Source organism: Lepidochelys kempii, chromosome 15 (genome assembly GCF_965140285.1).
Source record: "Lepidochelys kempii isolate rLepKem1 chromosome 15, rLepKem1.hap1, whole genome shotgun sequence".
Classification (NCBI taxonomy): domain Eukaryota; kingdom Metazoa; phylum Chordata; order Testudines; family Cheloniidae; genus Lepidochelys; species Lepidochelys kempii.
This window is the reverse complement of record NC_136394.1, coordinates 8,341,785-8,366,570: the sequence shown is the minus strand read 5'-3', so window position 1 is coordinate 8,366,570 and position 24,786 is coordinate 8,341,785. Positions and strand designations below refer to the sequence as shown.

Below are 24,786 nucleotides of genomic sequence, written 5' to 3'. Positions count from 1 at the left end.
GTTCTTTTTCTGGTGTACTTCCCTAACTGAAGCAATGTGAAAGATATTGTATTGTGGTAATATTTCAACCTCGATAGATTTAAAATTGCTTTTGAGCCTCCTCCCTTCCATTTTCTTTCCTTTGGGTTAAAATGTATTCTGGCATTCACTGGGAAGAAAGCCAACATTAAATTAACAACTTCCAGTGAAATAGTTTCTGTAATGCCAACATGTGTTCCAAGGCTTCAGTCAGTGTTTGGTGGACACAACCATCTCACATCCACTCAATTTTGAAGGTACAATGCCTAAACATTGGAATGCATAATTTATTTTTATGTGGTATCTAAAATTACTTCTATTTAAGTAACTAAATTGCCTTTGACCTTTGGATAGCTTTTCTTAGACAGCAGATCCGTTTGTTTGAAACTTTATTTGATGTTTTTAAAACATGAAAAAAAGAATAAACATTTTTCCTGCTATGCTTTGGAAAGCTTTTTTTTTTTTTTTTTTTTTAAAGTGGTCTGACAGTGTACTCTTGTTTTCTTGTACCAAGAGAGTATGAAAAAAAGCTGCAGGCTGATATCTGTCATTTCTGTGTATCATTCCGGGTTTATAGTTGGCTATAAATATTTTAAAGGATAAAAAAAAAATCTACCGAGTGCTGTACAGATGAGCTTTACTGACCACTCCTCCCCCTTGTAGTAGCATGGATTGTATTAAAGCTTGACATCTTGTCAGTAGTAGAAATTGCCTCTCATTTTCAAATGCCTCTCTCATGGATGTACTCTCTTGAGGATTCCTGGTTCTTTGCGCTTTGAGTTTGTTCTCCCCTTTCAGTGTTGGGGAAAAAATAATGTGGAACTACTTTGTAGTCTTTGTTTTCCCTTGGATTAATTTGTGTTTATTTTCATCCACATTTGACCCAAATGTGATAAATACCCATATCTGCTTCCATGCACAGCTCCTAGCATAATTTGCAATTTTTCCTCTTCCACTTCTGAAGTGTACCTTCCCGCTGATTGGCCCAGTTCAGCAAAGCACTTAAGCATGTAATTCCATTCCTATTCAGCATAACTCTTAAGCACATACTTAAAATTAAGCATCTGCTTTACTGCTGTGCCGGATAAGGATGGGATTACTCATAGTGGAAATGCTTTGCTCGTTTGGGGGTCACAGTGCTGAGAATTTCGTAAGGGAAAAGTTTTGTCAAAAAAAATTGCCTTTACCATAATGTAGACAATATTTAGTTATAATTGCTATTAGCTTTTTAAAACACATTATGCTGTTTTTCTCAGCAGTCTTTGAAAATGGAGGTGGATAGGATTAAATTAAGATTCCAGTGAGTGTGAAATAAATAAATTGCTAACACTTGTAAGCATTTTTCCCCAGCATGTTTTTTAACAATCAATTGTAATCTGAGGTAACGATCATTACTAGTGGAAGCTGTCTCATGGACTAATGTGCTGAATAATAACTTGGCTTTCTGCTTAGTGTGTGTTGAACCCAGAGTAAATTGAAAGTTGTTGTTTTTTTTTACCAAAAAGTGCAAAGCCAGTATTTATTTTGTATCCACATACATGTACTTCTTTTCTTTGATGTGCTCCTCAACATTACTTTTAAATATAGTTTAGATTATTTGCATTTAAAAATTGAGTTAAAATACTTTCTCTGAATGAAACAATTTATGCTGTATATTTTATATTGCTATCTATTTAACATTTTGATTCTTTCCAGTACAAATTAGTGTCTATAACTTCGTCTTGTTGATGGAAGCTTTTGACACTGGCACATTCTTGGAATGAGGAACAGATGGAGGGAATAGAAGAACACAGTCAGTTGATGATTTACTCCTGGTGGAATGCTGTGCACAATATTTTAAAATTTTGCAAAATTCTGTATATTTTATTTGTCAAAATAACACAGTATAGTCACAACAATTTCAATTATTTTTTGTCATTTATTTCAAAATACCTGTCAGTAAGTATGTCTGGAACAATACAGACAACAAAAAAAGATTCAGGAAATCTTTTTTGACAAATAGATTCCTTCCTAGGCATATTAATACAGAACTCTGAGTAATAATGCATTTAAACTACAATACAAAACCGTATTTTCCACACCCCTCAGAAGCACAGTGAAAGGCTTGGGGGAGTCGAGGGTAACATAGGAGCTGAGGGAGAGGGAAGTAAATTGGTGGGAAGGAGCCTGGATGTGAACTTGGAGGGCTGTGAGGTATGGGTGGGAAAAGTATTGAACAGGGCTTTTTTTGGGGGGGGTGGGTGGCGGGGCAGGAAGGGATTGTTAGGGAGCTTCCCCCATGCAGACCCTGGCTGCCCCAGCCTCTCCCATTCAGTCAGGCACATCTGTAACTGTCTCCACATGTCTCTGTGCCCTCACCCAGCCACTCCCCTGTCCCTATGTAGCTCTGCCCCCCTCTCCCTGTCCCCATGTGTGTCTGCACCTCCCGTGGCCCTGTGCCTCCACTCTCATTCAGCCCCTCCCAAATCTGTCCTCCCCCACTAGTCCTTATGAGTCCCTCTCTGACCTCCCTGCCCACACACTCCAAAGCCCCTGTCTCCTGATTGGGCCTGACAAGCGCTGCAAAGGCAGCTCACTCTCCCTCGCTGCGGGGAGCTGCAACTTTGTTCTGTCGCCACAGCGCCCTCTCGTGGGCAAAAGGCAGAACTAGAGAACTGGACTATAAAGTAGATAGAAAGCTGGCTAGATCGTCGGGCTCAATGGGTAGTGACCAACAGCTCCATGTCTAGTTGGCAGCCGGTATCAAGTGGAGTGCCCCAAGGGTCGGTCCTGTGGCCAGTTTTGTTCAATATCTTCATTAATGCTCTGGAGGATGGCGTGGACTGCACCCTCAGCAGATTTGCAGATGACACTAAACTGGGGCTGGAGGGTAGGGATAGGATACAGAGGGCCCTAGACAAATGAGAGGATTGGGCCAAAAGAACTCTGAAGAGGTTCAACAAGGACAAGTGCAGAGTCCTGCACTTAGGACGGAAGAATCCCATGCACCGCTACAGACTAGGGACCGAACGACTCGGCAGCAGTTCTGCAGAAAAGGACCTAGGGGTTACAGTGGATGAGAAGCTGGATATGAGTCAACAGTGTGCCCTTGTTGCCAAGAAGGTTAATGGCATTTTGGGCTGTATAAATAGGGGCATTGCCAGCAGATCGAGGGACGTGATCGTTCCCCTCTATTCGACGTTGGTCATCCTCATCTGGAGTAGTGTGTCCAGTTTTGGGCCCCACACTACAAGAAGGATGTGGAAAAATTGGAAAATGTCCAGCGGAGGCTAACAAAAATGATTAGGGGACTGGAGCACATGAGTTATGAGGAGAGGCTGAGGGAACTGGGATTGTTTAGTCTGCAGAAGAGAAGAATGAGGGGGGATTTGATAGCTGCTTTCAACTACCTGAAAGGGGGTTCCAAAGAGGATGGATCTAGACTGTTCTCAGTGGTAGCAGATGACAGAACGAGGAGTAATGGTCTCAAGTTGCAATGGGGGAGATTTAGTTTGGATATTAGGAAAAACTTTTTCACTAGGAGGGTGGTGAAGCACTGGAATGCATTACCTAGGGAGGTGGTGGAATTTCCTTCCTGAGAACTTTTTAAGGTCAGGCTTGAGACAGCCCTGGCTGGGATGCTTTAGTTGGGGATTGGTCCTGCTTTGAGCAGGGGTTTGGACTAGATGACCTCCTGAGGTCCCTTCCAACCCTGATATTCTATGATTCTGTGAAGTTATTTTCTGCTGGGAGCTGCTGCTCTCTTGCACCACAGCATCCTTTGGTGGGCAACAGGCAGAACTGCATTTGGCAGAAGCTTTTTTCTGCACAAAAAATTAGAAATCTGCTGGACTCATTAAATATGCATGCACAAAGTAGCACTGAATTCCCCCAGGAGTAGTGTTTGGATGTTTTTGTAGTGGCTGAAGAAGGGAAGAAGAATCAAGTAATATAATCAAAACAAGGAGCTTAGTAGTTCCAAGAGTAGTAAAATTTGTATAAATGGGTACATTATAATGGTGCTTATCTTGATGCTATTCATTTGTATATACTAAGAAATAGTCCTTATATTTTGTGTGGCAAGGTGCTGGCTGCACCAGCTTAAATGGACCATACAGGGGCTCAGAGTGTTTGATATGTTCAGGTCAAACGTCTGTGCTTTTCCCTGAATTGTCATGCACATATCCATGAGCTAATGGTGACAATGTACAACACACATGAACTGCTGATATAGTATCTTTCAGGTAATGGGTCTTTGCCTATGTTAATATGTGGTAGTGTGGTTCTAAAAAGGTATTTAAAAATGTACATAAACCAGTAACAAATTGTTTTGTATGCAACAGAATAAAAATGATGTTCCAGTTGTGACAACTCAACAAAAGCTAAAAAATTCAAAGCTGAAGCTGACAATTGTAGCTCCTTTGAAAAGGAAGACAGGCACAGTATAGGAAAGTAGTGACAGAATGTCAGCCTAACTTTGAGTTTTCTGGCATTTGTCATTTCTCCCCATAACCTTACAGACTTGCTGACATTTCATCCAAAACTTTCTGGAGGGTGGGAGAGAAGTTCTCTTGAGAAAAAATTCTGTTATATCTTGGATTTTATTTTTTGTAATATTCCTCACACTTTTTCTTCATTAGGAAGGTCAGGTACATAAAATTGGCTCTTTCCTTAAGAGTGCATTTGTAGTTTCTGTGGCTTCCCAACCTGAAAGTTGTTGTCATTAATAAGGCAGTTACTAATAAATACCACATTGTGTTACCAGAAATACTACAACATTTCCCTCTACTTAGTTGAGTAAATACTATGATATATCAAATAGCACAGGGTATAATTGCAGGTAATATTGACTTTTCAATGGTGACTCGTGTGATGGATATCAAGTATAGTGAATGCCAGTGAAAATGAGGTATGATCAGAGTCTAAAATAGGGAAAGAAAAAGTCAAAAATTAGTTAAACAAGTTAGATGTCTTCAAATCACCAGAGCCAGATGAAATGCATCCTAGAATACTCAAGGAGCTGACCGAGCAATTAGCAATTATCTTTGAAAAGTCATGAAAGACAGGAGACATTCCAGAAGACTGGAAAAGGGCAAACATAGTACTCATCTATAAAAAGGGAAATAAGGACAACCCGGGGAATTACAGACCAGTCAGCTTAACTTCTGTACCTGGAAAGATAATGGAGCAAATAATTAAGCAATCAATTTGCAAACACCTAGAAGATAATAAGGTAATAAATAACAGTAGCATGGATTTGTCAAGAACAAATTGTGTCAAACCAATCTGATACCTTTCTTTTGACAGAGTAACAAGCCTTGTGGATAGGGAGGAAGCGGTAGATGTGGAATATCTTGACTTTAGTGAGGCTTTTGATACTGTCTCGCATGACCTTCTCATAAACAAACTAGGGAAATACAACTTAGATGGAGGTACTATAAGGTGGGTGCATAACTGGTTGGAAAATCGTTCCCAGATTGTAGTGGGAAAATCGTTCCCAGATTGTAGTTATCAGTGGTTCGCAGTCATGCTGGAAGGGCATAATGAGTGGGATCCCGCAGGGAGTGATTCTGTGTCTGGTTCCTTTCAATATCTTCATCAGTGATTTAGATAATGGCATAGAGAGTACACTTAAAAAGTTTGCAGATGATACCAAGCTGAGAGGGGTTGCAAGTGCTTTGGAGGATAGGATTAAAATTCAGAATGATCTGGAGAAATGGTTTGAAGTAAATTGGATGAAATTCAGTAAGGACAAATGCGAAGTACTCCACTTAGGAAGGAACAATTAGTTGCACACATACAAAATGGGAACTGGCTGCTTAGGAAGGAGTACTGCGGAAAGGGATCTGAGAGTCATAGTGGATCAGAAGCTAAATATGAGTCAACAGTGTAATGCTGTTGCAAAAAAAGCAAACATCATTCTGGGATGTATTAGCAGGAGTATTGTAAGCAAGACACAAGAAGTAATTCTTCCGCTCTACTCCAGTTCTGGGCACCACATTTCAGGAAAGATGTGGACAAATTGGAGAAAGTCCAGAGAAGAGCAACAAAAATGATTAAAGGTCTAGAAAACGTGACCAATGAAGGAAGATTGAAAAAAAATGGGTTTGTTTAGTCTGGAGAAGAGAAGACTGAGAGGGGACATAACAGTTTTCAAGTACATAAAAGGTTGTTACAAGGAGGAGGGAGAAAAAATGTTCTTAACCTCTGAAGATAGGACAAGAAGCAATGGGCTTAAATTGCAGGAAGGGCGGTTTAGGTTGGACATTAGGAGAAACTTCCTAACTGTCAGGGTGGTTAAGCACTGGGATAAATTGCCTAGGGAGGTTGTGGAATCTTCATCATTGGGGATTTTTAAGAGCAGGTTGGACAAACACCTGTCAGGTATGGTCTAGATAATACTTAGTCCTGCCTTGAGTGCAGGAGACTGGACTAGCTGACCTCTCAAGGTCCCCTTCCAGTTCTATGATTCTATGTTAAAACTTTGTTTATGGTATCTCATACAGTTGCTGTATCAGTTATTATGATGTTGCACTCAAGGAATGTGACTTCTGGAGCAGTTGAAACAGCAAGAGCAGATGATCTCAGTAAATCATATTTTTATGTTCATGTTTTAAAAACATTTTTTAAAAAGGGAATATGAACTTCAGACAGCATTGTTTCTAAATGCAACATTTTACCAAAGTTTTTTGAAAGTTGTCATGACTCCCTTGCAGCTTGTGACCTTTCACTTGAGAAGTCCTGCACTAGGTTAGATATCAAAATACAAACTTCTTTGTCTTCCAAAGCTTATTTTAATAATAATTACTTGGTAAAATAGCTATAGGGTGTTGATTATATCACTTCGATTTTATTTACCTTTTTTTCACAGACACTAGATGACAACATTTTTAGCTTTTTCTTCTCTTTTTTTCTCCCTCCTCTCGTCTTAAAAGTCCTTGTCAGTTACCTTCTCTGATGTGTGTCGAGAGCTTAGGGAGATTTTCTATGTCCGGTGCTGAGCACATCAAGGCATTCCTATTCTCTTGTTGCCTCTCTACCTTTCAGTATGGGCTCCCTTTGTTTTCAACAGGCAGGTCACCTTTTTATTGTATTTTGAATGACTCTATTAATGACTCCTTGGCTTGCTTATTAATGTAAATTTATACTTCTTAATAATGAAAAATGATATGGAAGGCAGAAATCATTTAACAACAACAGTATACTAGAAGATCTAGATTTTGCTGACAATGTAACTCTTCTCAGTGATCGGTCAACCAACATGCAAGTACTGTCCAACATTACAAAAAAGATGGGGTTAATAATCAATTATCAATAAACAAATCTAGTAAGAATCCCTGCAATTCCCAACACAAGCATTGCTTTTGAAGGCCAAGGAATACAAGAAGTGAGTTGATGCTGGGGTGTAAGAAATGCTGGAGCTGCTGAGGTTCTGGGAGCAGGGAACTCCTGATTGGTAGGTGTGTGCTTGGAAGCAAGGCAGCTTCTGTGTGGAGTAGGAGGTACTTGGGGTTAGGTGGCTGCTGGGATTATGGAGGGCGGGAGGATGGTCATGTGGCTGTGGGGAACTTGATAACCTGACTAGAGGGTGTTGGAGAGGGAGTCTGCAGCAGATGTTGGGCTCCTCACCACCTTCTACTCCCAACCTAAGCACTAGTGCCTCGCAGATGATTGTTCCTGGTCTGGAACCAGCAGGGGGTAGTGAGAGGATGTGCCTGCTGGACAGCTCAGCAGGAGTTACAGCAGCCTGTAGTGGCCAGAAGGTGCCACTGCAGGTAAATGACTGTGGCCTTGCCCACAGCTCAGCTGGATGGGGGACAGTCCTGCTGAGACTTGGGAGTGTGAACAGGGCTACCAAATGCATGGCTGCCATGCAAAATGTTTGACACTTTGTTGCCCTGATTATTGAATTTCCTGTTTAATTACTGAAAATCTTGCTTTTCACAATTTAAATGAAACTGACACCGAATTTCCAGTATGTGACATCAGTTCCACAGAATCCAGAGATGTTGCTGAAGAGTTTGTCTGTTATGGTGTGAAGCACATGGGGATTTGGTTATAAACCAATAGACTTGTAACCTTACAAATTATTATTTAAATCTTTTATTTTAAAAAGGTTTACCCATTATTTAATTCATTGGACTTTCTTAAATTATTGCTTTCTTGCCATCCTCAATATATTTTGATTAAAGAAAGAGGTAGGAATGGAATGGTGATAGATTCTTAACTAAAGTTCCTTATTATTACACACCTGATTAGATAGTCCATTTCAAGGTCTACACAGAGCTGTGCACTTAATTTGCAGAAAAGGTTTGCTATGTTAATTTTCAGCTGTTGTCTGCTGCTACACTTAAAGATGCTCCCTTAAATCTGGAACTTTAAAGAGGAAATTTAAGGCTCCTCATTTTGGATGTGCACTAGTAATTCATCCATTTGTCTGTGGCCCTGAGCTATATGCCCGGGATAGGTAGTATAATTTCGACTATTCTATCCAGAGAGATTAAGCCAGAGATTTTATGTAGTCATCAGTAGTTTAACAGAGCTATCTTGAGTTTACTAATTTGTGATAATTTTTATGTTTTTTTTTTTTTTTATTTTTGTTTAGTACGTTGAGATTTGGGGGCAAATTAATTCTTTTTATGATTCCATTGTTAATGTCAGTTGAGTTGAACCAGGCATACATTTGACCCTTTCTCTCTGTTTCAAAGGAAAACCCTTTTACAGATGGTAAATTCATTAAAGGGTTCTTTTCCCCCTAAGTCCAACCAAGAATAAATGACAATTAAAAATATTTGTTAACAAAAATCACCAATCTATTAATTATATTTGATAACTACTTTTGATAAGGCTGTATTGTGAACATTAAAATTCTAACGAACTAATAGGATATAGTTCTAATTTTTTTAGATATGCCACTTCAGAAGGTTTTGTTAAAAGGAATTTTGAATTATCGGCCTCTGTGATTTTGACAGTCTGTCAACAAGATCTTGATTAAATCAAAAGTCTTAAAATATTACAAAATAGCTAAATTCTTCCACCAGGAATGCAAAAGATCGAGTTGTTGACAGACAGACTTTGTCATTTCAGCAGAGGAATTTTTTATTGTTAGTTTATATTGAAACACTAAGTGATATTTTAAATTTTTATATTTAGCGCTATTAAAAAAAAGTATGTGGTTTGCAACTGGCAATAAGAGTCACTTCTTATATCTGTAGGAGAACAGATTTGTTCAGCATGGCTCTGTAGTGCTCTCATTCTAAGAGTTAGAGTTGTGTAATATAAATATACCTGTAAATATATAATATGTGTAGATAGATATGGAATATTTTTAAAAGGATGAGCTAATTTGTTCTATTAGATGAAAACCAGCAGCAACCCTTGCAAAGATGATTTTTCGATACTCCATTTGTATGTGTTTATAATTTTTTAACAGTAAAATCTTTGAGAAAATTTTTTTGTTGACCAGTATAGTATCTAGATGTCAGTAGAAAGGTACAGACAAATGTGTTTTCTGTGTAGTTGATAATGATCCCAAGGATCCCCTGTCATAGTAAGTCAGTTTCTGAACCTCGTTGAAAAAGTTTAGGAGTGCCGAATGAAGTTGGCTTGACTGTAAGTGAAAGAAGGCTTTGGCCTTAGGCAAGCACAAAAGGATGAGACACTTCATTGCTGGCAGAGTGTTATCTGAAGCTAATGCATGGTGACATGGGCTGCATGGTCAGCCAGAACAAGAGTTTCAGCTTAGGGCCATACTAAGATTGGAGGGATCACAGTGTCAGCTCTGATTTCAATTAAGTCTTTGCAAAGATTTCTGCAGATAGGTCCTTCTGCTTGACAGCTAAGGTCTTTCTTTTGTATACATGCAGGATGCACATATTAGTATACAATTATTAGTTTAAAATATGCAATGTGTAATTAAATAGGTTAATAATCATATATTTTAAAAATGTCTGTTTCTTAACCTGTGTAACCAATAAGATTTATATTACAACAGACAACATTTTCAAGATCTAATCAGCTTTTTCAGTTTATTCTACGGGGTTACTGTTTCATTTATCTTGGACAATAAAGAGACCTCATCCGTTTCAGTTTTGTTCATAACTAAGGCTAAGATTTTGTCACAGATACTTTTAGTAAAAGTCATGGACAGGAAGTCTGTGACATGTCCCTTGATTTTTACTAACAATATCCATGATAAAATGAGGAGCCTGGGCAGCTGCAGGTGGGCTGGGACCTCCAGGGTCCTCCTCCGCTAGAAGCTCCAAACTCTGGGTTCCCATCTATCACCCGTGGAGGCAGAGAGCTATTGGGGCCCCCCCGCCGCCCTTGATAGCCGGGAGCGGCAGTGGATCCACCTGCTGCTGGTTCTCCCAGCTGGGACTGACTGAAGTCACGGAGATCTTTGGAAATCACGGAATCCATGACTTCCCTGACCTCCGTGACTAAATCACAGCCTTATTTATAGTTAGTTTTTAATTTCTGTTTCTCATGTATTAGCACAATGCTGCAGTGATTAAGGTTTTTAAATTTTTTTCCATGCTCCTCTCCACCCCTAAATCTATCATTTTGACACCTGACCTACCTGACAATATCCCTTTACAGTCCAAACTGAAAATGGAATTTTAAATATGAAAAATGTCTAGGTGTCAGTCTGAGAATGAGAATTTTATGCGTTGTTTTAGAACGAGATGTCATGAAATGTTTAGTGGTTTTCTGAGAAATGGATGACTTTCAAAAAAAACCCCTCTGTGCATGCCTGGGACCGAGCATCAGGCTGATTCTCTCTCTGGATCCATGGGCTCTGGGGAGGGGGGAGGGAAGTGGGTGTCTGTCTGCGTGGGCCATAGCTGGGCGCTGGGGGAGGAGGGAGTGCGGGTATCTGGGTGGGGAAGGAAGGAAGTGCAGGTATCTGGGCAAGGGGGCCCCGCAGCTGGGTTCTGGGAGGGGAAGGGGTGCAGGTATCTGAGCAAGGGAGGCCCCGCAACTTGGCTTTGGGGTGTGTGCGCGGGTATCTGGCCCCTGGGGGCCCCGTGGCTAGGCTCTAGGGGAGAGAGGATTTGGGTCTATTGGTGGAGGTGTGGAGGCACATCTGGGCTCTGGGGGGGAAAGGGGGCAGAGAAACAGGAATTGGGGTGTTGTAGGGGTTTCTTTAACTCTCTAATCCTAGGAGAATTTTTGTGTGTGTCTGTATTGTTACAAGAAAAGGAGTACTTGTGGCACCTTAGAGACTAACCAATTTATTTGAGCATAAGCTTTCGTGAGCTACAGCTGTAGCTCATGAAAGCTTATGCTCAAATAAATTGGTTAGTCTCTAAGGTGCCACAAGTACTCCTTTTCTTTTTGCGAATACAGACTAACACGGCTGTTACTCTGAAACCTGTATTGTTACAGACATACTTGCTAACAGGTATTTTGAAATAAATTACCAAAATAATTGAAACTGATGTGATTATATAGTGTTATTTTGTCACACAAAATTTGCAGAATTTTAAAATATTGTATGCAGAATTTTTAATTTTTTGATGCAGAATGCCCCCAGGAGTACATGATTGCATAATAAACAGTAAGAGATCCCTCAGTGGACACAGATTCTCGTCTGTATGGGATCATGGTTCAACAAGAGATTGGAGACTCAATAGGTGCTCAGTAAAGGTAGGAAATTAAGAATGCAAATTTGTGAAATAGGATCCCAAAGTCAGAAATTATTAGATAGATATTTCTCTACTTTCAAGGTTCAGTTTGCTTCCAAAGTCGTCTACTCTACCTTGCATTTTCTAGCCCTCTTTTTGAGCAGTCATTCTACGAATTGAATATTGGACACTTTTTCTGAATAGTCTACCCTTTCAGAAGTCATTACTGCTTATTGATAAAAATATTTGTTACAGTGGGTAAACTTGTATTTAAAAAGATACAGTTGAGGTTTTCATGTTTACAATTTGGCCTATCTTTAATGCATTTATAATTGAATATGGAAAGTCTTCTGATATTTACTTTTATTTTTAAAATCTACAGCCCTATATGACACTTTTTAAAAACCAACAAAAATCACTTTCTTCCATAGTGTCACAAAAACAATTATTTATAGCTCCCTCTGTTGGTTCTGCAGCAGTAATTAACCAAAATACTGTCAGAGATGTCTTTTTATTGGTTAAAGCATAGTATATGTTGTTGTTAAACAACAACAATTATTTCACTTTCAATGGCATTCAAGTACAGGCAAACTAAAATCAAGATGTGCCAAAAGTAAAAACACAAAATAGTCTTTTTCCTGCTTCTCAGGGAGGTATAGCATACAATAAAGAACTAAAAACAATAAAATAAAAATAAAAAAGGATGTATCTAAAGCAAAAGCCTTCACTTTTCTGTAATAGTGGTTGTGTATGTCCGCTGTAGCCACAGAGGGGATGCATATGCAAAGATGGAGGTCATAGCACTGTAGCCAAATTGTCACAGGTTTAAAAAACAATCTTTTGTAAAATAATCAGTTTTTATTTTCCATTATTTCAGCTGTTTGTAAACAAAAAAATAAAAGTACGTTTGAAATTTTTCAGTAATATAGGAGCAAAACTGCAAGTCCAAAATATACTGTTGTTTTTGGAACACAGTATACTTCAAAGTCAAACTATCAGTTTGACCTTGAGAACACTTCAGTGATGGTGTAGCATTATAGTTGATCCTAATAAAATGTTTTAAAAGCATGACATTAAAACTTAATTTTATAAAGTTTATTGGTTAACTTTGTCAATCAAAACAAAACAGTTTTTAACAGCAAGGTTTGAGTCAAATTTTAATTATAGTTAACCTTTCCACTCCTATGTTGATCTTATATCTGGAGTTGTTTTTAATGTTTTAGTAAATCTTGCTGTGAGCAGATTGCTGCAACTACATTTGTAACTCATTCTTTATGTAAACTACTACAGTAAATTCCTACAGTGAGATAGAGAAAAAGCCAATAAAATTTTGGAACTGATTGCTTTTCATGCTAATTATGTGGACATTGTGGTCCTTCCATAGTACTAATGAAAACAGTAACATTTTGGAAATTTATTTCATTTTTGTATCAGTTGAAAATAACGAAATCAGTTATTTTACCAATTCTTGTCTGAGATTGCAACATTTCAAAAGAGTAACCAAAAGAAAACTGATCTAGAATGTTGTCTGTGTAGTCAGATTTATGGTTTGGTTTCAAATTTAAACCCTCTAGAGTTGATACTAACCTAAACTTTACCAATTGCAGTGGGTAAAGAGATTTTGTTGAAATGGAAGTCTGGTATAAAACAATTATTTTTCTACTTTTCTGTTTTTAATCAAAATTATATTTTCTCAGGGTATAAAATTTCAAATAATTTAAAATAGAAAGCAGATTTTCTGCTCAAAACTGTAATTTTATAATTCTGAAAACATTATTTTGCAGTAAAAATGGATAAAGAAGAGAAAAGGCCAAATGAACACTACAGAGTAGAGTGGGAAATGTAGATTGCAGAATGGTTATGACAAAAGACAAGTGACAGGAGGAGAAATAAAAGAAGTCAGGTTCTTTATGGTCACAAAACAAAACAAAAAATAACCTTCAGTGTTTAGCGAGATGAAAACCAATAACAATTATATGACAAAAACGTTGGATTAAATAAGCATAAAAATAGAATCATAGAATCATAGAATCATAGAATATCAGGGTTGGAAGGGACCCCAGAAGGTCATCTAGTCCAACCCCCTGCTCAAAGCAGGACCAATTCCCAGTTAAATCATCCCAGCCAGGGCTTTGTCAAGCCTGACCTTAAAAACCTCTAAGGAAGGAGATTCTACCACCTCCCCAGGTAACGCATTCCAGTGTTTCACCACCCTCTTAGTGAAAAAGTTTTTCCTAATATCCAATCTAAACCTCCCCCACTGCAACTTGAGACCATTACTCCTCGTTCTGTCATCTGCTACCATTGAGAACAGTCTAGAGCCATCCTCTTTGGAACCCCCTTTCAGGTAGTTGAAAGCAGCTATCAAATCCCCCCTCATTCTTCTCTTCTGCAGGCTAAACAATCCCAGCTCCCTCAGCCTCTCCTCATAACTCATGTGTTCCAGTCCCCTAATCATTTTTGTTGCCCTTCGCTGGACTCTCTCCAATTTATCCACATCCTTCTTGAAGTGTGGGGCCCAAAACTGGACACAGTACTCCAGATGAGGCCTCACCAATGTCGAATAGAGGGGAACGATCACGTCCCTCGATCTGCTCGCTATGCCCGTACTTATACATCCCAAAATGCCATTGGCCTTCTTGGCAACAAGGGCACACTGCTGACTCATATCCAGCTTCTCGTCCACTGTCACCCCTAGGTCCTTTTCTGCAGAACTGCTGCCTAGCCATTCGGTCCCTAGTCTGTAGCTGTGCATTGGGTTCTTCCGTCCTAAGTGCAGGACCCTGCACTTATCCTTATTGAACCTCATCAGATTCCTTTTGGCCCAATCTTCCAATTGGTCTAGGTCCTTCTGTATCCTATCCCTCCCCTCCAGCGTATCTACCACTCCTCCCAGTTTAGTATCATCCGCAAATTTGCTGAGATTGCAATCCACACCATCCTCCAGATCATTTATGAAGATATTGAATAAAACCAGCCCCAGGACCGACCCCTGGGGCACTCCACTTGATACTTGCTGCCAACTAGACATGGAGCCATTGATCACTACCCGTTGAGCCCGACAATTTAGCCAGCTTTCTACCCACCTTATGGTGCATTCATCCAGCCCATACTTCCTTAACTTGCTGACAAGAATACTATGGGAGACCGTGTCAAAAGCTTTGCTAAAGTCAAGAAACAATACATCCACTGCTTTCCCTTCATCCACAGAACCAGTAATCTCATCATAAAAGGCGATTAGATTAGTCAGGCATGACCTTCCCTTGGTGAATCCATGCTGGCTGTTCCTGATCACTTTCCTCTCATGCAAGTGCTTCAGGATTGATTCTTTGAGGACCTGCTCCATGATTTTTCCAGGGACTGAGGTGAGGCTGACTGGCCTGTAGTTCACAGGATCTTCCTTCTTCCCTTTTTTAAAGATTGGCACTACATTAGCCTTTTTCCAGTCATCCGGGACTTCCCCGGTTCTCCACGAGTTTTCAATAGATTCTGAGATTATAGAAAATAGATTCTGAGATTGGTGGATTTTATGTAAATACAACATCTACAATTTTAACATGTCAATTAAAAAAATGGTGGCCCACAAGTATCTTATAGAGTAAAAATGTTCTCTCTCAATCAAAGGTGATTACAGTTTTTTCCTGTCTACAAATGTGCTTGTTGTGTAATGAGAATGCATTAGTCTCAGTGCAATGTAAAAAATGAAAGGCAGCAAGAAACAGCTCTATTGTTATCACTCCAGGCGTCTCTAATGAATCGTGTTTCCATGTTCTCTCGGTCATGCCGCAGAGTGCCCTTAGCCAGGGCTAAGCCTCCTGTAAAATGCTCTTTAAGATTATTGTAGCAAGCATAGAAATGCTGGATGAGTGGGGGGTGGGGAGGGAATGCTAATGAGACAGCTGCATTTCAACCAGTACAGCTGCAGGGATTACTCACCATTGCTGCAGTAGTAGTGACAGACAACTGTTTGAGTTGAGAGTAAAAGGCTTTTCAGGGGCTTGTCTTGTCAGAATTTCAGTTTAAAATTGGTTGGTTTTTTTGTTTTTGTTTTAAAACAAACTTGTGTCTGAAAAGTGAAGAGAAGAAAAAGAATATACCAACATAGGCTGCCAAAATAACCTGTTGGTATTAAAACTGATAACAAAGAAGTCTTACGTACTATGTATACAGTGTAGTTGTAGCTGTGTCAGTCGCAGGATATTAGAGAAATAAGGTGAGTGAGGACCAACTTCTGTTGGTGAGAGATAGAAGACCTGAAGAAGAACTCTGTGTGACTCGAAAGCTTCTCTCTCTCACCAACAGAAGTTGATCCAATAAAAGCTATTACCTTACTCGCCAGGTCTCTCTTACATACTTAGTAAGAGAGACAAGGTATGTGAAATAATTTATTTTTTTGGATCAACTTCTGTTGGTGGAAGGTACAAAAGTACCTGAAGAAGAGCTCTGTGTGTCTTGAAAGCTCTTGTACCTTCCACCAACAGAAGCTGGTCCAATAAAAAGATATTACTTCACCTGTCTTGTGTCTCTCACATCTTGGTACCGTCACGGCTGTAACAACGCTGCAAACTACAAGTGAAGTAAATGATTACAATTTATTTTGCTTTCCTAATGTGGGTTAATGTGGATACCTACTTTTTTCAGAGAGTAATTCTTCTTTGCTTGCCTCTGATGATGTCTGAATTTGCTGTTAGAAGGACATCGTTCCATAATCTGTAACATCAGAAATTTACCATCGAAAGCTTATATGTCTCATAGATTTTATGGGGAAAATATGCAATTCAGCATTCTCACTCTTTTTTCATTCACTGTGCATGTACAGATCAAAGCTATAGTGATGGGGATGTGATTGAGTAATTGATCTCTCTGAGATATGAAGAAAATAAAGGAGGCAGGAATTGGGGACTTTGCTGCAGCCACTTGGTCTACTCAGAGGCTTGAATAGAGGCTACTTCGAGCCTGAAGCCAACTTACTGAAAATATCAAAGAAAAACATGGAAGGTTGGGGAAAAGTAATCAAACAAACTTTTAAAGAATAGAATGTTTTTTCCCTTCCAAATTCTTGTTTTCTTTTACTTTCTTGGCTGCTGCTTTCAATATTCTAGTTTATAGGTTGTAGTCTGCTTGTATCAGCTACTTGAGGAGGGCTAAACCCTCCAGAAGTGAGAGAGAGAGAGAGAAGCTAAAAATTTAGGAAAAGTGTGCTACCCCTGAGAACTCTATAGAGAAAATTATAAAAAAGTACTCGTTTCAGAGGAGAGAGGGATCCCTGTTCCTCTACATTCTATAGGTTTTTAAATTTCCCCCCCTCTCCCTTGCTTTTTAATGGTGTAGTCCAGTCTACCTTAGGGCAGGCTGACTCTGGCGATTCCCTACAGGTACTGCCACTGTCAATAAGCAATAAAATACCTTTTAAAATGAAAGTTATTGTAAATAAAATAGTGAGGCAGAAAAACTAGATACTAAATTAGGAAATTTCTGCCAAATTTCAGTCGCCACAATATAAAAACAGAATGTTTTTGGAGTCTGATACTGTTGTTTCACAGTACATGGGATATTCCAGATGGTCATAAAATAACTTTAAGTGGTTGCCATTAGAAACCTCATATTTCTTCTACTCCATACTGAAAAGAAGAGAGAGCGAGCTTAGTTTTTTATCTTACTTTTTAGCATGGAAAATTTTTTTAGTTATAAAAGTGTTTGGCACAAATGCAATACGTTCCACCAAATAAAATAGTTAAAGTATTTATATATGCCAATAAGACACTCATTGTTCTGGATTACCTAACATTGTATAACTCCATGGAAAGTAAACTTAAAGCTCTTCTTTTCCACAAAACTTGTGTTTAAACAGATTTTATAGACATTTATTTTGTTTTTGGAGATGTACACAAGTTATCCTTCAAGCTTTGGAATTTTTCAAAGTAAAAAATCCGAGTTAAAAATTGAGTGGACGTGTTCATAGGAAACATTTCTAGAATCTTTTAATGCATTGTTTAGTTAACCATAGCCATTAAAGTGTTTTTGAAATTTAATATAGCTCTGTAAAATTGGTTATTTTGCTTAATGAAAAATGGTGTGCGCGTGTGCTCAGGGGTATGCCAAGTAGAATTTTGTCAGTGTTACTTTTGGTATATAGAGATCGTGAAGACACTATAACAGTAATATTTTACACAATGTCAATAATACAAATGCCAGTTAAGTGCAAATACTTTAGGATGGTCTGTTTCTCAAGTCAACAGCTATTATGCTGATTTCTGTGTCAATGCACAACAATTAAGGTAGCAATATTCAGTAGCTGTTGCCTTTTGACTGCCTTATTTGATTTATCCAATGGTGTGACCCTTTTGGTTTTATAGTCTCCTTTATTTGAAAGTTTACAGGCTTTAGGTAGAAAATTGTGTTCTGTTGAAATGCTAACTCAGGTCATGTGTGAACAGCAATACTGTGCAGAAGACTTAATTAAAATTCCGATTTCCCTGGAACTGGTGCAGGACTCATGCTGTTAAAGATACCTTAGGAAGACATTACACGGTTAAAATTGTGAAATGTTACTATGTGTGCACTGTATATTCTCAGTGCCTCACGTCACCTCTATTTGCAAATAGGTCAGAACGACTAGAGCATTTTGGTAAATATTTTTTCTGTCATGGCTCCTACTTGACTCATGAGCTGACTGGGGATGAAGGAGAGTTAAAATATGTTCTCGGTACTGTGAAGGTATGCAAACCAAAATTTCCTTATAACCACAAGCAGTGCAAGGAAATTAGAGCTCTAAGTGAGCTGAATCTGACATATGTAGTAAGTCCATTTAGTCACTAATGACTTAAAACACAGATTTTACAAGGTGATCGATGGCAGCATAATAGTGATCAATCAGTACCATTGCATTTAATTTGATTTTTTATGGCTATGATACAGAATTTCAGAATTAATGTAGCATTACACTGCTTTTTCTCTTTTTTTTTCAAGTCAATCTTTAGGAAAAGTTGATAATTCATAAGGATCCATTTATCTTTGAAATATTGTTTCATAAATTGGCACATTTCATAAAAAATAAAATGAAAAATTAAATGCTTACTTTTCCAGTAGAACTGATCAGTCAACCACACACCTCATTTGGAACAAGAAGTATGCAATCAGGCAGCAGCAGAGACCAAAAAAAAAAAAGCAGAGTACTGTATTAAACATAAACTACTAAAAAAAATAAAGGGAAAGCAGCATTTTTTCTTTTGCATAGTTAATTTTCAAAGCTGTATTAAGTCAATAGTTGTAAACTTTTGAAAGAACAACTGTAACATTTTGTTCAGATTTACGAACATTTCAGAGTTACGAACTATCTCCATTCTTGTGGTGGTTGTAACTGAGGTTCTACTATAGTAATTGATTTTCTGATTTTTGTTCTGTGAAGTCATTTGATTTTTTTTTAAAATCTAGCTACATTTTAAAATAACGTTCCTCATCATACGTGGTAAAAGAGGAGCCTGGATATCAAAGGGTAAAAAGGAACATACACTATAGTACATATGAACCCTAGTTGCAAAATAACCCACTCTTTAGCAGTTTGACGTAGTAATCTTCTCTGGAAATAATCTTCTTGTCCCATGTGCCCTGCTTTAATCTATCAGTATTTCTACAGTGTGCAGCAAGAAATTGATTTTCAGTAATTTTAATGGTTGAATAACTAGTCCTGTCCCAGAGAGTTTTTTCATAGTTGCAGTGGCCAATGTGGTTACTGAACTCAGTGTTCTGGATAATAGGTTTCATTAGTTTTGATGCCTGAGGTGAAAAAGCAGTAGGTGGGTGTAAAGACTGTTTTTGATGTCTAGACGTTCATTTGAGCTGTTGCTGAAATATGATACATTAAAAGGAAATATGTAACATAGCTCTGAGGAAATATGTGTTCTTTGAAAGTAATTCCACTTTTAAACTGCATAAGGCAGTATGACTTGAATTATTAAAACGTGGGTGGTTGAACTACTTAAAGGTATCACTACCCTTACAGTCCACACACAGGCACAACTTCCTTTCTCCATCGCGTACTCACTCCTTTCTTTTTAGTAGAGTATGTCAGTTTGGTTGTTGAGAAAGAACAGATACTTTGTCTTTCCAAAATCTGTGCTGAGAAACATAGAATTACTGAAGTATTTGCTTCGTTGATATTTTACCATGTTGATTTTTTCTCTGAAGCTTTTAGATCATTTTATTTTAAACAAGGGTTGCTTTTTCAGAGAGTTACTGAGATATACAAACTTGAAAGAAATTAGTATTTCAGGTTAAAAAATAAAACATACTAGCATATTAAATAATAAACTTACCATTTAAATCCATATCACATAAATCTGATGCTTTAAATCATTCATTTAAACAGTCCTAACTTTAACATCTGATCTTACAAAGTGACTAAAAAGCAGTACATTTTTAATACATTTTCCAAGCTGTTGAAAATAGAATGGGTTTTTAATATAAATATTTGATTTATGAGAAAATTACCAATTAATGCCTGGATTCTGCATTGAGGATCACATGGCATAGGTCCACACAGTTCCAAGCAGTGTTGAAAGGCAGATGGAGACTTGAGTGCTAAACTTATTGCAAATAATTGTGTAGACAGAAATACTATGATGATTATTTTCAACTTCCCAGACTTATAAATTATCTCATACAGAAGGCACCACGAATTTAAATTCTGAATTAATTTAGTTTTGTAATATACCTGAAATCTTGGTACACTGTTATAGCAAAGAATACTTTGTAGTTCAAGCTTGGACAAGCTTCACAAACTGCATTTTACCAAGGAGCTGCACAATGCTGGCATGCTGTTATAACTTCAAGATGTCATCCCATTTATGTAGATTAAAATGTTATGATGGTTATAGTGTAAGGTGTCAGAAGATTAGAGTCAGAAGTGAAATTCTGCTGTAGGATTTGAACTTTCCATTTTTATTACCATAATTGTGTGCATATATTCACTTTCCTCTCATTGTTCCATCCATCGGAGATGAAAATTTTGAGGAGTATAAGCAGATATTAGAACAAAGATAATTACAATGGCATTAAATGTAGTTGGGAAACAGAAAAAGCAGTCTTATCAGGGAATAGTTGTAAGGGTGAAGGATGTCATGGATATAGGAAAAACGCAAAACAGAAGAATGGTTTTATTTAGATGTTTTTGTATAATATTAATGTGACTGTAAGGAAAATAAGAATTTTATTAAGAAATACATTGGTTAGTTGAAAGCATTTGGTCGTGATATTGCTTCTCCTGAAGTAAATGACAAAACGCCCATTGACTTCAATAAGGAGTTACAACTGAAAGTATCAAAACCAGTTATAAGAGTTTTCCCATTCAGAAAATATAGTCCAAAATTCTTGTTTTTGGTAATTAGCCCAAGATTGGTACTGTGTCCATATGAAGGAATTCATATGAAAAGATGTTCTAATATGACCTGGCATTCATCTTGAAATCCTAGAGAAGCCAAATAGTGCTATATTATGTTTCTTTGGGTATTAATTTCTCCCTAAATTCTGTCAGGATTAACACCTAAAATTTTGAATTGCTGCTTTTATTTAAATGTGGGTTCTAATATGTTGGTGATCTTGCCTTTCTGGAAAGAGTGAAGTCAAATATAGTAATAATACATAGCTCTTGTACAGCACCTTTTCATCAGTAGATCTCAAAGTGCTTTACAATCTTTTATGTATTTATCCTCATAATACCCATGTGAGATGGGGAGCTAAGCAATGGAGAGGCTAATGACTTGCACAAGGTCTTCAAGTAAATCTGTGTTGGAGCAGGGATTGAACCTGGGTGTTCCAACATCTATGCTACTGCCCTAATCACTGGCCATCCTTTCCCTCTTGGTGTGACAGTTATGTTAAATATGTTATATATAAATATGTTAAATAGAATATAATTTCAAATGTGTTTGAGTCACATGGAGCATTTAACAAAACAGTAGTAAGCTTGGATACATCAAAATATAGTGATATAATTCGGTGGTATAATGTTGTAAATGATTAATTTGCATTGTTTTGGTTTGTAGTATTGTATCTGTTTTGGTTAGTTTCATTTTAAGTCTCTATCAGGTGAATTAACATCATCCTTTGTTACCTACTTAATTTGTTACAATATTATATTGATGTTAGAAAAATAGCATTAACTTCAGTGGCCACAATTTGCAAGGTTACATAATATGTTCTATTGATTTGAGACTCTCTTCTAGCTCCATCGTAATACTTAAAATTGATCTGAAAATTAAAGTTGAACATAAAATACGAACTCTCTAACAAGAACAATTTAATCATTTTCTCTAAGTAGATATATGTACGTTGTAAAAGTTGGATAGGATAAGTTCCAGTAGTTTCATGTTTTTATTTTATGCTATTTGTTTGTTTGTTTATTTAAAGTCACTTTTGGTGGGCCAGATTTGATAAATATATCTTCCCTTTAAGAATTTTCTGCGAATTGAAACATCAAGCCAAATTCTGATCCCATTTACTTCTGGGGTCACATATAAGGTATATATGAATGTTCAGACTTCTAAGTTTACTTATGCTCTGAGTTCCCATCTCCTCAGATTGGATCTTGTGATACACCAAGAGTGAAATATATATTGGACAAGCATTCGAAGAAGAAAGGAGAGTTCTTCAAGATGTGTTGTCCATATCTGTGATTCCATAGTGCACCCTCCTTCTCCTTTTCTCCAGAGTCCTATAACTTTGGGATTCTGCGGTTGAGAAGGATCTGAGTGGTGGCTGAGTCAGTCTGCCTTATATGCCTTTGCTTTGGGAGCACGAGGACATTCAGGGAGCATGTGCGGTCCCAACAGACACTGCTGGCCAAAAGATTATGACCTTGAGCATATGAGGTGCATGCGTCCCAGAAGTGGAATATCTGTCCACCCACCCACATCTTGAAGAACTCCATTTAAAGTAGGTAATAGCCATATGGAAAGGCGTTTGTCATATTTTCTAACTCCTCTTCCCCATAAGAGGATGCTCGTTCTTACAGGAATGTATTTTTCCCTATTACATTTCTTTCCCTATTGCATGTCAGAGGATAAGGAGTAGATGGCTCTATAAGATGCTTCCTCTCCAAAACCTAAAAGGGAGCTCTAACTAAAATGAGAAACCTGTGTCTAAAACTCAAAAGAAAAGAAAAATAGTCAAAAAGGGCTCAAAGAAAAGGAGGGAGGGAGGGAAAAAACAAACAAACAGATCCTCATTTTCTTTGAGCTTCTGTTCCCGAAGAATGGGGGCCCTGGACTTTGGAATTTTTTAACCCTGATCTGGAGACGCTGGAGAGGTTTTTTCCTTGATGTGTTTTGAAATTTTAGGGGGAGGTATGTGGTATTTACTATCAAGATCCAGCCAGTGAGTGAAAGAGCAAATCAAATGGAGGTGTAGATATCTCCCTTTCAAAACAACCATTCTTCTACACTTTTACTTCATGTGACTCTTAATAGAAAACTGAGAAACTCCTGTTGAAGAAGGTCTCGTTTGGCAGCTCTGAATTCACGGAGTGTGACAATTCAGAGATTCTACCTTCCTAAGGTTGATGCAATCGTGGCATCCTGGCAAAGGACATGCAATTCCTGTTGAGGATGATTTCTTCCCAAAATACTGTCCAGACAGGAACATTGTGGACGCCATCACAAAGGACTTTAAGGCTTCTCTGTCTGCCCTGAGAGCTTCACTGACAATCCTGGTGTCCTAAACCACAGTGTCCACAACCACAAGGACCTAAAAAGTACATTTCTCAGAAATATAAAAGCGTTAATTTATTAATCAGCTGTGGGTTTTAAATCTGCCTGTACATCAAAACAGGTCTGCAGAGTATATTGCTGTTAAATAGGGCTTAGAACAATGGTAGAGTTTAAAGCAAATTAGCCAGTGCTTATTCTCTAGCAGGCAGTTATTACTCATTGGTGACCTTTTAGTCACTTTCAAAGAATGAAAATTAGATTTTACACAAATGGCAGTTATATATTAAAATCCTTTGTATTTTTTTTTACAAGGGTAAACCATTTGGGCACAGATATACAAATAAGCCTGCAGCTGCAAAGCTTCTGCATCTTAATGCTACAAAACATATCTAGCTGATGGGGAAATTTCTATAATGTACAGATGCATTATTTAATCTCTATAATTTCAGTTTAATTTTTGGAATTAAAAGCAAGATGTCTGGTAATATTTCATTTCTAAAGAGAAGAATGTGGGAAAACAAATCCACGTGAGAATGTATCAACTCCATTAAAGGGGAACTGAAAATCTTTTAAGCTGCCAAAGACCTGTAGGAGACACACAAAATCTTCAACATTGCTTGATTACCTTGCTAGGACAGAAAACAGAATAGAGAGACCTGTTTCCTACTGTGCCTTATGTATGGGTGATGGCATCAGTGTCTTCGTTTTGTGACTGCAGTGTGACAGTCTAGTTATGTTTTATCATTTGATTGTGTACTTAGTAGTGTCGGTGCTATAGCACAAAGTATTGAAGCAAGTAAAGCAGGGGTGAATTGTAGAATAAGACAATTTTTTTGATAATTTAAGTAAATTGATTGGTAATTAACCTGAGTTTACTGACATAATTGTAACTGCTAAGATGCATACTCCATAGCCATTTGTTCCAGGGACACTCTCTCTGTCTGGACATGTTTGAAGAAGGTATGAAACAACGATGCCAAAGAGAAATAAAGATTCATGCTGTAATATTAGTTATATATTGTTTATAAATATTTGGTTAATACATTTTCCCTAACTTTTTATTTTCTGTCAGTATCTACAAAGCTATAAAGATTGAACCTAAGCTATGTTTATTAATGTATATGGTAATGCATATAGTTTCAAGAAATGAACTACTCTTTAAAAATTCTGATTGCTGGAGTAAAATGTTTGTTTGAATAGTCTAAACCTCCCCCAACATGGATAACATTCTGACATTTTGCATATTTTTACAGTGGTGGAGGAAGGACTGTGGGAGAATGGGCTTTCCTATGAGTGTAGGACATTGCTCTTCAAAGCAATCCACAACCTGCTGGAAAGGTAAGAGAAAGTGTTTTCCATTCAGGTGTTTCATTCAGCTACATAAAGCTACACTAAGGATGTTAAGGAACCATTTAGAAAAATTTGCAAAAATCCTTATCCTAAAACATCTCTTT

The 24,786-nt window shown here is 37.7% G+C and overlaps 1 protein-coding gene across 4 annotated transcripts in view; it reads left to right on the top strand.

Annotated features, from left to right (window-relative positions):
- MED13L (mediator complex subunit 13L) overlaps window positions 1-24,786 on the top strand; it is a 442,118-nt gene that overhangs the window by 181,720 nt on the left and 235,612 nt on the right. For all 4 annotated transcript variants that reach the window (XM_073312881.2, XM_073312880.2, XM_073312882.2 and 1 more), the window contains exon 3: window positions 24,586-24,670. In XM_073312881.2, the coding sequence (XP_073168982.1) occupies window positions 24,586-24,670 (85 nt within the window). The remainder of the gene's footprint in view (window positions 1-24,585; window positions 24,671-24,786) is intronic.